This window comes from Lithobates pipiens, unplaced genomic scaffold (genome assembly GCF_037356315.1).
Source record: "Lithobates pipiens isolate NorthernLeopardFrog02 unplaced genomic scaffold, aLitPip1_a1.2 Scaffold_8, whole genome shotgun sequence".
Lineage (NCBI taxonomy): Eukaryota > Metazoa > Chordata > Amphibia > Anura > Ranidae > Lithobates > Lithobates pipiens.
Window position 1 is genome coordinate 482,014,852 of NW_027507903.1, and position 16,474 is coordinate 482,031,325.

Sequence of the window (16,474 nt, forward strand, 5' to 3'; positions counted from 1 at the left end):
GTGAATGCAGACTGATGGATGAATAATGAAACAGGAGAGCTTTGAACCACATTCATAAGACTGATACAACGTAACATGAAAACCCTTTTTATAGGTAATATGCAATTGAAGTATGATATACGTTTTGGGATGGGGAAACCGTGCACAGTGAATTGTTACAGGACTATTACAAAGGATTAAAATGTATCTAAACCTAAGTACAAAAATATAATATATTACAGTTTACCAGTCCTTCAGTGTAATGGCTGTATTCGATTTACCAGAGGATCCTCTAGTACCACACTTCCTGTCCTAGGGTGACAACAGTCAATCACTGTATTATATCTCTGAAGAAGCAGCATTGTTACTCTTGGACAGAAAGTGCGTTAGGACTACAGAACATCTCTCCTCATCTCCATAACATAGGGGATGTTCTGTAGTTCATAGCATGAACTGAGCAGGAAATGAGCAGATACTTAAAAGTGCACAGGACAGCACTGGCTGGATCAAGCTGATATTTTTTGTAATTATTGAACAGATATAACAAAACACTTTCAGATGTTTGAGATGAAGATATGTTCATTGTAAGTGTTTACATACATTTTAAATGTGAAACCTGGAGTACAATATCAGACACAACAGGGAATTCAGCTGAATGAATGCATCACATGAAGCAAAAGGACAGTGCTGAGTGGTGGAATATGTGATAGAAAACCAGGATCATCAGGGAAAAGAAGCCGGAAATAGATGGATACAGGGTGCAAATTCAGGATGATGACTAAATTATGCACAAATTGTTATAGAATACAACAGTGGTCTCTAAACTGTGGCCCGTTGCTTGCCTTTATCCAGTCCTTGGTGCACTATTCTTTCCACTGACACCAACAGTGGGGAACCATTCCTCTCACTGACACCAACAATGGAGCATTTTTCCTTCCACTGATACCAATGATGGGACACTATTCCTCCCACTGACACCAGCAATGGGGCATAATATTTTCCCACTGATATAAACAATTATGCCCTGTACACACGATAGAATTTTCTGACAACAAAACCATGGATTTTTTTCCAAAGGATGTTGGCTTAAACTTGTCTTACATACACATGGTCACACAAATGTTGTTGGAAATTCCGAATGTCAAGAACGCGGTGACGTACAACACGTACGACGAGCCAAGAAAAATGAAGTGCAATAGCCAGAGCGGTTCTTCTACTTGATTCCGAGCATGCGTAGACTTTTGTGCGTCGGACTTATGTACACACAATTGAAATTTCTGACAAGTTTTATAGTTGGAAAATTTGAGAACCTGCTCTCAAACATTTGTTGGCGGAAATTCCAACAACAAATGTTCTATGGAGCATACACACGGTCAGACTTTCCGACAACAAGCTCACATCCAACATTTGTTGTTGGAAAATCCTATCGCGTGTACAGGGCATTAGGCACTAATCCTCCCACTAATACCAATGATGGGCCACTATTCCTCCTACTGACAATAGGCACTATGTTTTTTTTTTTTTTTTACTCTCACTGAGATGGGACATTTTCTATTTCCACTGGCTACTCCAGCCCCCCTAAAGTTTGAAGCACAGTAAACCAGCCCTTTGTTTAGAATGTTTGGAGACCCTGGGATAAAAGATACCACATTACAGATTGACAGATACAGAATGACAGGATGTCAAATGTGATAATGAAGCATGATGGGCACAATGTCCCAAAGCAATAGATATAGTGTTACAAGCTGACTAACAGAAGCAGGACAGGAGAGAAGCATAGGAGCTTCCATTGCTGACTTATCTTTTTAACATGCACACAATGGAGCTGTCATCTTTATTCTGGCTTTACAACTTGATAAGCCACTGACAAGGAAGAAGCAGGGTGAATGCGAGTTCAAACTTCACTGGCTGCAAGCTTGTTCCAGGTCAGTGGCTAGCCAGCTAGCAATGTCAGGATGCAGAATACAGCTCCGACAAAAAACAAGTTGGCGCCCATATTTCTGTCGTCACAGGATCATTTTAGAGACAGAAGGATAAATGTTAAAGGATGACAGTTTTTTTACGGATTGAAAGATACAGTGTTATAAAGTGACAAATGAAATGTTACAGGATGCATAGTGCATTGTTACAAAATGTGAGATACAATGTTAAAGAGTGAAGAATAAAATGTTACAGGATGTGAGATACAATGGTATAGAATGAGAGATACAATATTACAGAATGAAAGATACAACGTTACAAAGCGAAGGATACAATGTTGCAGAACAATGGATATATTACATGGTAACAGATGCAATGTTGCATGGAGGAAACAATGTTCCAAAGTGACTGATACAAAGTTACAAAACAATGAACAAAATATTACAAGGGAACATCCAGTATATAAGGCTCATTTCACAAACCTTAAATACAGGGGTAAGTATCTTTATTTTAGCATTATACATTTTAAATCTCATTCAACGCAACAGAAAAAAAAAAACATTTTTTTTCTGTGAATTGAGCCTATAGTGTTGTTGGATGACTGACAAAGGTCACAAGACAATAGATGCAATAGGCTCAATTTACAAAGCTAAAACATCAGAATAAGGAGATATATATATATATATATATATATATATATATTTTTTTTTTTTTTTTTTTTAAAGGGAAGTTATTTTCAAGTTCAATGAGATTTTGAAAAAATGGTCACATGACTAAAATATAGAGACATTCTTGTGGAAAAGCTTTGTGAATTGAACCGAATGGGTGGATTCCATAGTGACAGATGCAATGGTACAGACTGATGAATACACTGTTATAGGGTGATAAATGCAATGTTCCTGGATGACATATACAGTGTTAGAGTAACAGATGATGAATACAATGTTACAGAATGACAAACACCATTGTAACAGACAAGTAAACGCCCTTCCTTGGTGAAGTGGGCTCTTAGAGTGCCTCTGTGTGCACTGCAGAAGTGGTGTGGCCCCCAGCAGTGCCTCCCCCCTCCCCCTGCCCAGTACACTCATGTCCATTCGAACTACACACCCGGAAGATGTCGTCCTCAGATGCGGCGGACACTGCCTCCTTCATGGCTTTGTCCAGCTCCTCCTCTGCAGTCAAATCTCCGGAAATAGCACGGCGAATCTCAGGCCCAATATCGTGCAGCGTGCGCAGTCCGGCCTGAGGGGGAACCACAAAGATCTGGACAATGTGCCATGGCCGAGTTCCCCCAGCAAGTGATAGCAGTAGTAAACAATAAAATGATGCAACTTGTGTCTTGCATTGTCACAGAATACTGTATTAACGTCTATTAATGCTGTCCTATTGACACTTGTCTTTATTAATTTGTATGCTTACAACCTTAATAAAATGTTTAATTTGAAGAAAAAAAAAACATGCAATTTACACCAACTTCAAGGAAAATTGTAATCTGGCCCACACTCTAGTCAGTGGGCCCAGAACAATCCATCTCTTTCTTGTCATTAGATTTCATTAGGCCACATACACAGTATATAAGTCCCCTTTCACACTGAGGCCACGCTGCCTTAGCGGTAAAGCGCTGCTAGTTTTAGTGCGCCTTACCGTCGTTTTAGCGGCTCCCAAACTGCCCCAAAGATGCTCCTTGCAGGACTTTTTTTCCTATTCTGCAAGAGCACCACCCAGTGTGAAAGCACTCGGGCTTTCACACTGGGGAGGCATAAGAGGCACTTTTCAGGCACTATTTTTAGCACTAAAACACCTGAAAAGTGCCCCAGTGTGAAAGGGGTCTTACTGGCAGAGGGATTATGTACACAGAGCTATAATATTCTATGTTAAATTTGTCCTGAGGGGATACTTGCTTTAACCAGTATAAATATAATATACTATCATGGAACTTTTTCTACCCTTCTATATTCATATAGAATATCTGGCTCCCATTGTGTACAAATTACAAAAAATGTATATTTTGAGCGCAGCGTTTACATATAGGAACACTGTGCTATACACAAGTACACAGAGGTTGGAAGATGAAGCTTTATAAGGGTGGTATATACAAATATATACAAAATGGTATATACAGATATATACACTTACATACATTGTGGTGTACACAATTACATGGGGTGGTATGTACATATATATGGGTGGTATATACATCTATATACAGGGTGGCATACACAGCTTTACAGATTGGTATGTACAATTATATACAAGGTGGTAGGTAGTTCACACGTGTGAATGGCATACAACCCCAATTCCAAAAAAGTTGTGACACTGTGTAAAATCTACATAAAAACAGAATGCAATGATTTGCAAATCTCATAAACAACCCATATTTTATTCACAATAGAAAATAGAAAACATATCAATTGTTTAAAATTAGAAAATCTACCATTTTAAGATAAAAATAAGGTAATTTTGAAACAGATGGCAGCAACATGTCTCAAAAAACTTTGGACAGGGCAACAAAAAGCTGGCAAGTAAGTGGTACTAACAAGGAAGTGATGGAAGAACATTTTGCAACTAATTAGGGTAATTAGAAACATATCATAACATAATTGGGTATAAAAAGAGCAGTTTAGAGAGTCAGAGTGTCTCAGAAGTAAAGATTGGCATAGGTTCTCAGAAATAAAGATGGGTAGAGGTTCAATCTGTGAAAAAGCTGTGTCTTAAAAGTGTCTAACAATTTCAACAATTTCAGAATAATGTTCCTCAATGTAAAATTGCAAAGACTTTAACCACTTCCCTCCAGCCACATAGCAATATAACAACTGCAAAGTGGTTTAATTATCCTGAATGGATGTCATATGACGCAGTGATTGCTGGTATGATGTGTCAGTCTGACACACCGCTTCACCGATCTCGGTAAAGAGCCTATGACGTAGGCTCTTTACCATGTGATCAGCTGTGTCCAATGACAGCTGATCACATTGTAAACAGGAAGTGACGTTTATTGGCTTTTCCTCTATTCGCGCTGACAAGGCGCAGTTACATAGTTACAAATTAGGTTGAAAAAAGACACTAGCCCATCCAGTTCAACCTTAAAAACAATAAATAAATAAAATAAAAATATCGTACAATCCAATATACCCATTTTTATAGCCACAGTTGATCCAGAGGAAGGAAAAAAAAACAAGCAGAGCATGCTCCAATTTTCTACAGCAGGGGAAAAATATTCCTTCCTAATCCCCCGAGAGGCAATTGGATTTTCCCTGGATCAACTTTACCTATAAATGTTAGTACCCAGTTATATTATGTACATTCAGGAAAGTATCCAGGCCTTTCTTAACGCAATCTACCGAGCAGGTCAGAACCACCTCTGGCGGGAGTCTATTTCACATTTTCACAGCTCTTTTACAGTGAAGAAACCTTTCCGTATTTGAAGATAAAATCTCTTTTCCTCTAGATGTACAGAGTGCCCCCGTGTCCTCTGGGTTGACCGTAAAGAGAATAACTCAACACCAAGTTCACTATATGGACCCCTTATATATTTGTACATTTTGATCATATCCCCCTTATGCTCCTCTTCTCAAGACAGAATAAATTCAGTTCCTCTAATCTTTCCTCATAGCTGAGCTCTTCCATGCCTCTTATCAGTTTGGTTGCCTTTCTATGCACTTTTCCAGTCCCCCGATATCCTTTTTGAGAACTGGTGCCCAAAACTGAACTGCATATTCCAGGTGAGGTCTTACTAATGATTTGAACAGGGGCAAAATTATATCTCTCTCTTTGGAGTCCATACCTCTCTTAATACAACAAAGGACTTTGCTCGCTTTGGAAACTGCAGCTCAGCATTGCATGCTATTATTGAGCTTATGATCTACCAAAACCCCAGATCCTTCTCCACCACCGATTCCCCCAGTTGTTCTCCCCCTAGCATGTATGATGCATGCATATTCTAATCCCCAAATTAGGTAGAGGAGAATCGATCGGCTACTCTCCTGACAGGGGGGGGGGGGTCTGCGATGATAATCAGCGCATTAATTATAAATGCAGACTCACCAAGGATGCCCACTACAGCCCACCAGGGATGCCCACCCATGACAACCAGGGAAGCCAAATAGTGCCCATTAGAGGTGCCAATCGGTGCCCATTAAAGATGCCAATCACTGCCCATCAGTAATGCCTGCCAGTGCCTTCTCTTAAGTGCTGCCTATCAGTACCCATCAGTGTCACCCATCAGTATCCATCAGTGCCATATAAGTGTCTCCTATAAATGCACATCAGTGCTACCTATGAGTGCCCATCAGTGCCACCTATCAATGCCCATCAGTGCTGCATATCAGTGCCACCTATCAATGCCCATCAGTGCTGCATATTAGTGCATCATCAGTGCCACCTCATCAGTACCTGCCAGTGCAGCCTCATCAGTGCCCATCAGTGAAGGAGAAAACTTACTTAACTTACAAAAAATTTTTAATTTTTCAGACTTTTTAAATTTGTTTAGCAACAAATAAAAAACCCAGTGGTGATCACATACCACCAAAAGAAAGCTCTATTTGTGGGAACAAAATGATAACAATTTTGTTTGGTCAAAGTGTTGCACGACTGCTTAGTTGTCATTTAAAATGCAGCAGCGCTGAAAGCTGAAAATTAGCCTGGGCAGGAAGAGTGGAAAGTGTCCTGTATTTAAGCGGTTACATATACCGTCATCCACAGTACATCATATCAACAAAAGATTTTGAGAATCTCGAGAAATCTCTGAGCGCAAGGGACAAGGCTGAAAACACAATATTGGATGTCTGTGATCTTCAGGCCCCTAAACAGCCAAGATTTAAGAACAGGCATGTGATGGACATCACTGCATGGGCTCAGGAATACTTCTAAATCACTGTCTGTGAACACAGTTTTCCATGCCATCCAAAAATACAAGTTAAAGCTCTATCATGCAAAGAAGCCATATCTGAACATGATCCAGAAATGCTGCCGTCTTTTCTGAGCCAAAGCTAATTTAAAATGATCTGTTGTCAAGTGGAAAACTGTTGAAATGTAACATTCTTTTTTAGCAACCACAGTCCTCCAGTTTTAAGAGAAGTATTTTGTGGCTTGTTCTCAGCAATCAGTTCAAAAGTAGCAGCATGGAATGAGCAGCCCACACATCTGGAAAGGCACCATCAGTGCTGAAAGATATATCCAGGTTTTAGACCCCTTTCACACTGGGGCGTTAAAAAAAGCGCCTGTAAAGCACTTGAAAGAAGCCTCATGTGCAGTCCCAATGTGAAAGCCCAAGTGCTTTAAGAGCCCTTTCACAATGTCAGCGCCCGAAAAACGCTCGCAAAGCGCCGCTTAAACTAGCAGCGCTTTACTAGCGTTTTTAGAGTGTTATTGGGGCGCTTTTAACCCCTGCTAGTGGCCAAATAAAGGGTTAAAAGCGCCCACAAAACGCTGCTGCGAATAGCGTTTTTCAGGCGTTTTACAGGCGCTTCCCATTGATTTCAATGGGAAGGGGCACTTTAGGAGCATTGTATTCACCGCTCCAAAAGTGCTGCAAAGAAGCTGCTTGCAGGACTTTTTTTGACGCCCTGCCAGCGCAGCGCCTCAGTGTGAAAGCACTCGGGCTTTTACATTGGGATTACAGTTCTTTCAGACGCTTTTTTTAACGCTAAAGCGCCTGAAAAACGCCCCAGTGTGAAAGGGATCTCGGGGGAAAAGCACTCGGGCTTTTACATTGGGATTGCAGTTGCGTCTTCTTTCAGGCACTTTTTTTAACGCTAAAGCGCATGAAAAACGCCTGAAAAACGCCCCAGTGTGAAAGGGGTCTTAGTGCAGAATATTCTCCCATCCAGGCGTCTTTTTCAGGGAAGGCCTTGCATATTTCTGCACAACAATGCTAAACCGCATACTGCATCTATGCATCTATGACAACAGCATGGCTTCGTATTTGCAGAGTCTGAGTGCATAACTGGCCTGCTTGCAGTCCTGACCCTTCACCAGCTGAAAATATTTGAGGTATCTTGAAACAAAAAATACATCAAAGAAGACCCAGGACTGTTGAGCAGTTAGAAATCTTTATCAAGAAATAATGGCACAGCATTCCTCTCTTAACCTCCCTGGCGGTATGATTCGTTCTGGTTTTAGGTGCTGAAAGCGGTACAATTATTTTGCATGGAAATTTGGCATTTTATATTGTAGTCCTGTAATTCTTAGGAATAACTCTCTTAAATCTGTTCAAACCAGAGTCTAGCAGACATCCCGGGTATGATAACGTTTATAATATAATAAATAATAATAAAAATTATTCAATAATGTAATCAAATCCTAAAACACTGAAAAAGGGACACTTTCTGGTTGCTATGGACAATCTCCAAATTCCAGCCATAAAAAACAGTATTTATAATATAAAAGTGCATGCAGGGCACTGCACAGACCACTAGGGACAAAGGGGGTGTGTAATGTTTTTATACAGTACTGTAATCTGTAAGATTACAGTACTGTGTGTGTTTTGTGTACTTTTAGCTTTTTGAATTCGGCGCTGATCTCCGCTCCCGTGCGTCGTAACGTCGCAGGGAACGGAGCTCGGCACTGTGAATCGAGCAGAGGAAAGCTCGATCACACAGCGCGGAGGATATCGCTGGATCCAGGGGACAAGGTAAGTAACTCTCCCTGTGTCCTCCCTGCATCTAGCAATGCGATCCCGACTCGGGATTACCGCCAGGGAGGTTAAAACTCCAGCAGCTGGTCTCCTCAGTTCCCAGACATTTACAGAGTGTTGTTAAAAGAAGAGGGTATCCTACACCGTGGAAAACATGGCCCTGTCCCAACTTTTTCATGACATGTTGATGCCATCAATTTCTAAATTACCTTATTTTTTTTTCTTAAAATTGTACATTTCTTTCTGTTTAAACATCTGATATGTTTTCTATAGTGAATAAAATATTAGTTTATGAGTTTTGCAAATCATTATGCTCTGTTTGTATGTAGATTTTACACAGCGTCTCAACTTTTTTGCAACTGGGGCTGTACTATATTATATACCTTTATCTATGCTTTATAAGCATACTTATAACTGTAAATAAAAGATGAAGTATATTTGAAGCTAAAACGTTAAAAAAAAAAAATTTGAATAGAGAAGGGTTAAGACTTATTTCATGTTTGCTGCCATCTGTGTTCCATAGGAGAAATTTTCCCCAATATGCAGCATATAGATAGATACATTTTAGGCCAGCTATATGCTATAGATACAAAAAAAAATACTTCAGTGAGTAAACATTATAATAATGACTCATGAACTACGCACACTGAAATCACTATAATGTTTTCACTTAATATAAACCCATTTTAAATCTGAGCAATTCAAACTGAGTACATGATAAAAAATACATACTCTGTGGTGACCTTCAGTAAAAACTACAGTACACGTGAAAACCCCTTTAAGCCAGCCATACAGGGATCGAAATTCAGCCGGTGCAGCAATCAGTCGAATTTTGATCCATGAATTGGCACCCTGGCTGTACATAAGTAGATTGTATTCTGATGTTGGGGAAGACTTCCCACCATCAGAACACATTAGCACAGCGGGAGCAATTCCCCCATCGACATTGATGATGAATATATGGGCTGTCTTAGTCAATTCAGAGATATAGTCAGCTTAGCTTTTCTGTAAAAGTCAAGTTGTGCCCCAGCCCCTTCTTGATTTTTACAGAAAAAGATGACATCTGAATATAACTTCAGGCATGTATACTGTATACCTAGATCTGCTGATGTGCTGTTTTCACTGGATGTCTATATCCAGATTTAGTTTGTATCATATGCTCAGTTTAAACTGCTCAGGCTTACTTTAGCCACACTTCCTGCTGATAGAATACAAGTGTGTAAATACTGTAGATTTCATGAAACGGAAAAGATAATTTGGCAATTGGATTGTTGAGCGTGACCAATGACAGGTTGTTATGGACACACAGTTACCTGCAAGGAGAGAGCAGTGCGCTGAGATGATTTTCCCACAAGACCCTGCTCTTTGCGCTTCTTGAACTTGCGGAAATATTCCTGAATCAAGAAGGTGGCATAAAACTTCCCCACGGTGACCTCATCATCTTTAAGAGAAGAATAAAAAAATTGGAAAGGAATGAGAACAGCATCAGAATTTATGCTCTTTACAGATTGTTACGTATGGGTGAAACTAAAATCAGATTTAGTGTAAACCTCTGAGTCAGGAATATCAGAGCTGCCATTGCTGGTGTCTATTTAAGGTTGTAGTTCTGTCTTTGTCATCATCCTCTTTTACTAATTAGTGACTAACTAGTGAAACAGGAATGAGCCGAACATACCTGGGTTCAGATTGGGGTGGGATAACTGAACTTTACTGAATAACATGTACCACAGAACAACTTTTTTTTTAAATTGTGTGTGATAGGGAGCAGCAATTTTTATAATGCTTAACCGGTTCCCGACCAGCGCACGACGATGTACGTCGACAGAATGGCACGGGCAGGCATATTGTCGTACAGGTACGTCCAATATTCAATGCCGCCCTGCCATTGGGAGCGTGCGGCCGGCGGCGTGCTCCCGCGCTGGTCTGGACACCCATGAGTCCGGTCGCGGGACCCGCGGACTCGATCGCCGCGGGCATCCCCGCGATCGTCTCACGGGACGGCTGAATGGAGGAAATGCCGTGTAAACAGCATTTCTCCATTCTGCCTAGCAACTAGTGAAGCTTATCTCTGCTCCATGTGATTGGAGCAGAGATCAGTGTTCACTAAATGAAAGCCCAACCCCCCCCACAGTTAGTAACACACCCCTAGGAACACTTAACCCCTACACTGCCACCCACTGGTTAACCCCTTCACTGCCAGTGTCATTTACACAGGAATCACTGCATTTATATAGCAGTGATTACTGTATAAATGACAATGGTCCCAAAAATGTGTCAAAAATGTCCGATGGGTCCCCCACAATGTCGCAGTCACAATAAAAATTGCTGATCGCCGCCATTACTAGTAAAAAAAAAAATAATAAAAAATGATTAATAAAAATGCTATAAAACTATCCCTATTTTGTAAACGCTATAACTTTTGCGCAAAACAATCAATAATTGCTAATTGCGATTTTTTTTACCAAAAATATGTAGAAGAATACGTATCGGCCTAAACTGAGGGAAAAAAAATGTTTTTTTATATATTTTTGGGGGATATTTATTATAACAAAAAGTAAAAAATAATGCGTTTTTTTCAAAATTGTCGCTCTATTTTTGTTTATAGCGCAAAAAATAAAAACCGCAGGGGTGATCAAATACCACCAAAAGAAAGCTCTATTTGTGGGAAAAAAAGGACGTCAATTTTGTTTGGGAGCCATGTTGCACGACCGTGCAATTGTCAGTTAAAGCGACGCAGTGCCGAATCGCAAAAAGTGGTCTGGTCTTTGATCAGCAAAATTGTCCGGTCTGTAAGTGGTTAAATTACAGCATTAGAAGTGCAAAATTTCCTTTTTCCTTTCAATTATTTATTTTGGACAAGGTGTATGCAGATAAATACCCAGCCATCATACATTCCATACTAATACAGTCCAGTCATGTATAATAACATAAAATACGGTTAAAAAAACACAAAGTATACCCAATACCAAGGTTTTTGCATGTAAGCTCACCAAAAAGGTGTTCATAAAGCCTTACTCAACTAACCTATATAAGTAAAGTGGTTCTAAAGTGTAAATATTTTTTACCTTAACGCATTTCTTTTTTTCTTAAGGTAGAAAATGCTTAAGTAGCAGTATGTCAACAATCTCCCCAATGCTGATCTGGGTGCTCACTTGATCCAGCACTGTGCCTGTCTGTAGTGGCTCTGTCTTGTCTCCCCACAAGCAAAAGCTTTTTTGAGGGGCAGGCCAGTGGCTCAGCATCGAGTTTACACAAGTGCCCCCATAGCCAGCAGATTGGAAGGGAGGAGGAGCAAGGAGCACCAGTAGGGGACCCAAGAGTAGGAGGTTTGGGCCTCCCTGTACAATTCCATTGCACAGAGCAGATAAGTATAACTTGTTTGTGATTTCAAAAAAAGAAAAGCTTTATAATCACTTTAAAGATCATAGGAACAGATCTGAAAGTGACAAGGCACAACACATCACGACTGATAATGCTATCAAGGTCATGTGTCATACATCAATTAAACTTAACCGCTTCCCGCCCGCCCTATAGCCGAATGACGGCCTTAGGGCGGGCGGCTTCCTACGCCTGGCCGTCCCTGGACGGCCTGGTGTTTACTTCCGCGATGCGCGCCGCCGCGGGCGCGCATCGCGGAAGTTCTGTGTTTGCCGTGTCCCCCGGGGACAGGCAAACACAGATCGCTGTAAACGGCCAATCACAGCGGCCGTTTACAGCGTGATCGGCGTGTCCAATGGGAGATGATCTCATATGTAAACATATGAGATCATCTCTCAGCGCCGCTCTCCCTCCTCACACAGACAGCGTGTGAGAGGGGAGAGAAGAACGGCTGCAGCAGCCGTTAGTGTACAAAAGAAAAAAAAAAAAAAAAAGTGTAAAAAAAAGTTAAAAAAAAGTGCCATCCTCCCCCAGATCCATCCTCCCCCAGATCCATCCTCCCCCAGTGCCACCCCCCCCCCCAGTGCCATGCCCCCCCCAGTGCCATGCCCCCCCCAGTGCCATGCCCCCCCCCAGTGCCATGCCCCCCCCAGTGCCATCCTGCCCCAGTGCCATCCGCCTTAGTGCCATCCTGCCCCAGTGCCATCCGCCCCAGTGCAATCCACCCCACCCCAGTGCCACCTGCCCGCAGTGCTATCTGTCCCCAGTGCCACCTGTTGTCAGTGCCATTTGTCCCCAGTGCCACGTATAAGTGGCATCTGTCAGTGCCACGTGTTATTAGTGCCACATAGTGCCATCTGTCATCAGTGCCACGTATTAGTGCCATCTGTCATCAGTGCCACGTATCAGTGCCATTTGTCATCAGTGCCACCTGTCAGTGTCACGTGCCATCTGTTGTCAGTGTCACGTGTCATCAATGCCACTTATCAGTGCCATCTGTCATCAGTGTCACGCGTCATTGGTGCCACGTATTAGTGCCATCTGTCACCGGTGGCACGTATTAGTGCCACGTGTCATCAGTGCCACGTATTAGTGCCACGTGTCATCAGTGCCACGTATTAGTGCCACGTGTCATCAGTGCCACGTATTAGTGCCACGTGTCATCAGTGCCACATATTAGTGCCACGTGTCATCAGTGCCACATATTAGTGTCATCTGTCATCAGTGCCACATATTAGTGCCATCTGTCATCAGTGCCACGTATAAGTGTCATCATTGCCACGTATCAGTGCCATCTGTCATCAGTGTCACGTGTCATTGTCCTGGTATTTCAAAAGTGTAATAAGTAGTCAACAAGTTAGATGTGTAATTTATGCTTCTAGAACACGTGATGGCGCTCCCTGCATGTTGGGCCTCTCTATGTGGCCAGGCTGTGAAAAAGTCCCACACATGTGGTATTGTAATACTCAGGAGGAGTAGCAGAATTTTTTGGGGGGTGTCATTTGTGGTATACACATGCTACGTGAGAGAAATAACCTATTACAATGACAATTTTTGTGGAGAAAAATAAAAAAAATGAAAAATCTTCATTTTGCAAAGAATTGTGGGAAAAAAATGACAACATCAAAAAGCTCACCATGCCTCTTACTAAATACCTTGGAATGTCTACTTTCCAAAAAGGGTTCATTTGGGGGGTATTTGTACTTTCCTGACTTGTTCGGGTCACAAGAAGCGAGATAGGCCACCAGTACATCAGATGTGATCAATTTTGTGCGATTCGCACCACAGCTTGTAGACTCTATAACTTTCACAAAGACCAAATAATATCCACTAATTTGGGTTATTTTTACCAAAGACATGTAGCAGTATAAATTGTGGCCAAAATGTATGAAGAAAAATTAATAATTTGCATAATTCTGTCACAGAAACAAAGAAATATGCGTCTTTTTTCATTTATAGCGCAAAAAATAAAAACCCCAGAGGTGATCAAATACCACCAAAAGAAAGCTCTATTTGTGGGAAAAAAAGGACACAAAATTCATTTGGGTACAGTGTTGCATGACTGAGTAATTGTCATTCAAAGTGTGAGAGCAACGAAAGCTGAAAATTGGTCTGGGCAGGAAGGGTGTTTAAGTGCCCAGTAAGCAAGTGGTTAAAAAACAGATTTCGGTTTAACGCCATGCTTGGGGTTTTACTTCTAAATAGCTTCTAGTGGGAGAATGGGTGTAAAGCCTGGTATACAGGGGCTGAATGTCGGGAGAAATTGGTCGGTTAAAAAAATATGATTTTTGTACTCACCGTTAAAATTCTTTTTCTCATTGTTCATTGACGGACACAGTTCCATTAATCTTGACCAGAGGATTATTACGCCACCTTCAGACGAGGACTAGGCAGAACATTTAATACATGTGAAAAACAACAGAACTGTACAGTTCTGCCCAGGGGGCGGTCCCTCTGCCTATTACCCCTCAGCCTGCTTCCTGCTGCTCAGTATGTTAACAAGCAGTATAACGTAAACTATAGGAGGGATGGGTGCTTTGTCCATCAATGAACTTCAGAGAAAGGGACTTTATGGTGAGTACAAAAATCCTATTTTCTCTTTAGTTCATTGACGGACAGAGCTCCATTAATCTTGACCATAGGGATGTCCCCAAGCAGTGTCATAATGAGGGGTGGAAGCAGCAAACATAACTTCATCCACAACCAGAAGTGCACCTCAACGGAGGAGTCATCCTCTGAACCGACCGCATCAGAACTAGTGGTCAACACATGCATCAAAATGCATTGACAACCAAAATGTAACCTTCTCTAACAAGAAGAAGGAGTGTAAATTGCAACTATTACACGGCTGCCTGCAAAACTTTGCGGCCAAAGCAAGCATCAGAAGATGCGCTTACATCAATTTTGTAGAACTTTGTGAAAGTGTGAATGGACGACCAAGTCGCCGCCTTACACACCTGGGAGACAGATGCTTGATGTCGAAAAGCCCAAGGGATCCCAATTGCCCTGGTGGAATGGGCCGTGACAGGGAAGGGGGGCACCTGCCCCTTCAGGGAGTAAGCCTGGACCACGATCTGTCTGATCCACCGTGAGATGGTGGTCAACGAGACCGACAGACCTTTTTTAGGACCAGCTACTGAAATGAACAGAGAATCTGACTTCTGGAAGGGAGCCGTGGCAGACAGCTATACCCTTAGGGTCAGAACCACATCCAGGGAATGGAGAGACACCTCCTTAGGGTGTGTCGACTTAGTACACAGAGATGGTAACACAATGGGGGTTATTTACTAAAGGAAAATCCACTTTGCACTGCAAATGCACTTGGAAGTAAAGTCGCTGTTGATCCGAGGGGGACATACAAGGAAAATAAAAAACAGCATTTTAGCTGGCACATGATTGGATGATAAAATCAGCAGAGCTTCCCCTCATTTCAGATCTACCCCTTAGATTTAGAGCGACTGCACTTCTAAAAGCACTTGCAGTGCAAAGTGGATTTGCCATTTGTAAATAACCCCCAATGTCCTCATTGAGATGGAAGGCCGAAACCACCTTTGGAAGAAAAGAAGGTTGCGAACGCAACACTACCTTATCCTTGTGGAAAATCAGGTAGGGCGACTTGAAAAACAAGGCCGCCAACTCATAAACTCTCCTGGCAGATGTGATAGCCACTAGAAAGACCACTTTCTGAGAAAGAGTCAACATGGGAATCTCCCTGATGTTCTCAAACAGCGGTTTCTGAAGTGCCGATAGCACCAGGTTCAGATCCCACAGAGGTAGGAGTGGTCACACTGGAGGGACTACATGTCGAAACCCTTGAACCAAGGTGCTTACCAATGAGTGAGACGCCAGGGGTCGTTGGAAAAAGACAGCCAAGGCTAAGAGCCGGTTCACACAGGGGCGACTCAGATCCGACTTCAGGTCGCCCTAGTCGCCTCAGGTCGGACAACATGTAAAAATCAATGTAAGTGAATGAGAGCCGTCTTAATGCACACTACTGAAGTCGCTCCGACTTCAGAAAAGGTTCCTGTACTACTTCAATCCGACTTGTAGGCGACTGGTACCCGTTGATTTCAATGGAGGTTGCCTACAAGTCGGATCACTATCTATACGGAGGCGACTCTCACGGAATTATCAGCTCTCATAAGAGAACTCCACGCCAAATTTATTTAAAAAAATTGGCGTGGGTTCCCCCTCCGAGAGCATACCCGGCCCTTAGGTCTGGTATGGATTCTAAGGGGAACCCCCTATGCCGAAAAAAACGGCATGGGGTCCCCCCCAGATCCATACCAGACCCTTATCCGAGCACGCTACCCGGCCCGCCAGGAAAGGGGGTGGGGACGAGCGAGCACCCCCCCTCCTGGGCCGTACCAGGCCGCGTGCCCTCAACATGGGGGGGTGCCTTGGGGAAGGGAGGGCCGCGCGCCCCCCCCACCCCAAAGCATCTTGTCCCCATGTTGATGAGGACAAGGGCCTCTTCCTGTCTCTCCTTATATTCCTTGCAGGCTTTTCTAAATTTTTTGAGATGTAGTTTTATAATTATTTTATCTTAGCATTCATTTTGTC

General features: G+C 42.3%; 1 protein-coding gene across 6 annotated transcripts in view; it reads right to left on the reverse strand.

Moving 5' to 3' along the window:
* CACNA1C (calcium voltage-gated channel subunit alpha1 C) overlaps window positions 1-16,474 on the reverse strand; it is a 628,086-nt gene that overhangs the window by 24,828 nt on the left and 586,784 nt on the right. For 5 of the 6 annotated variants that reach the window (XM_077468877.1, XM_077468876.1, XM_077468881.1 and 2 more), the window contains 2 exons: window positions 9,847-9,974; window positions 3,007-3,141 (listed from right to left, as the gene is read on the reverse strand). In XM_077468877.1, the coding sequence (XP_077325003.1) occupies window positions 3,007-3,141; window positions 9,847-9,974 (263 nt within the window). The remainder of the gene's footprint in view (window positions 1-3,006; window positions 3,142-9,846; window positions 9,975-16,474) is intronic. The other variant, XM_077468880.1, reaches the window with a different exon arrangement.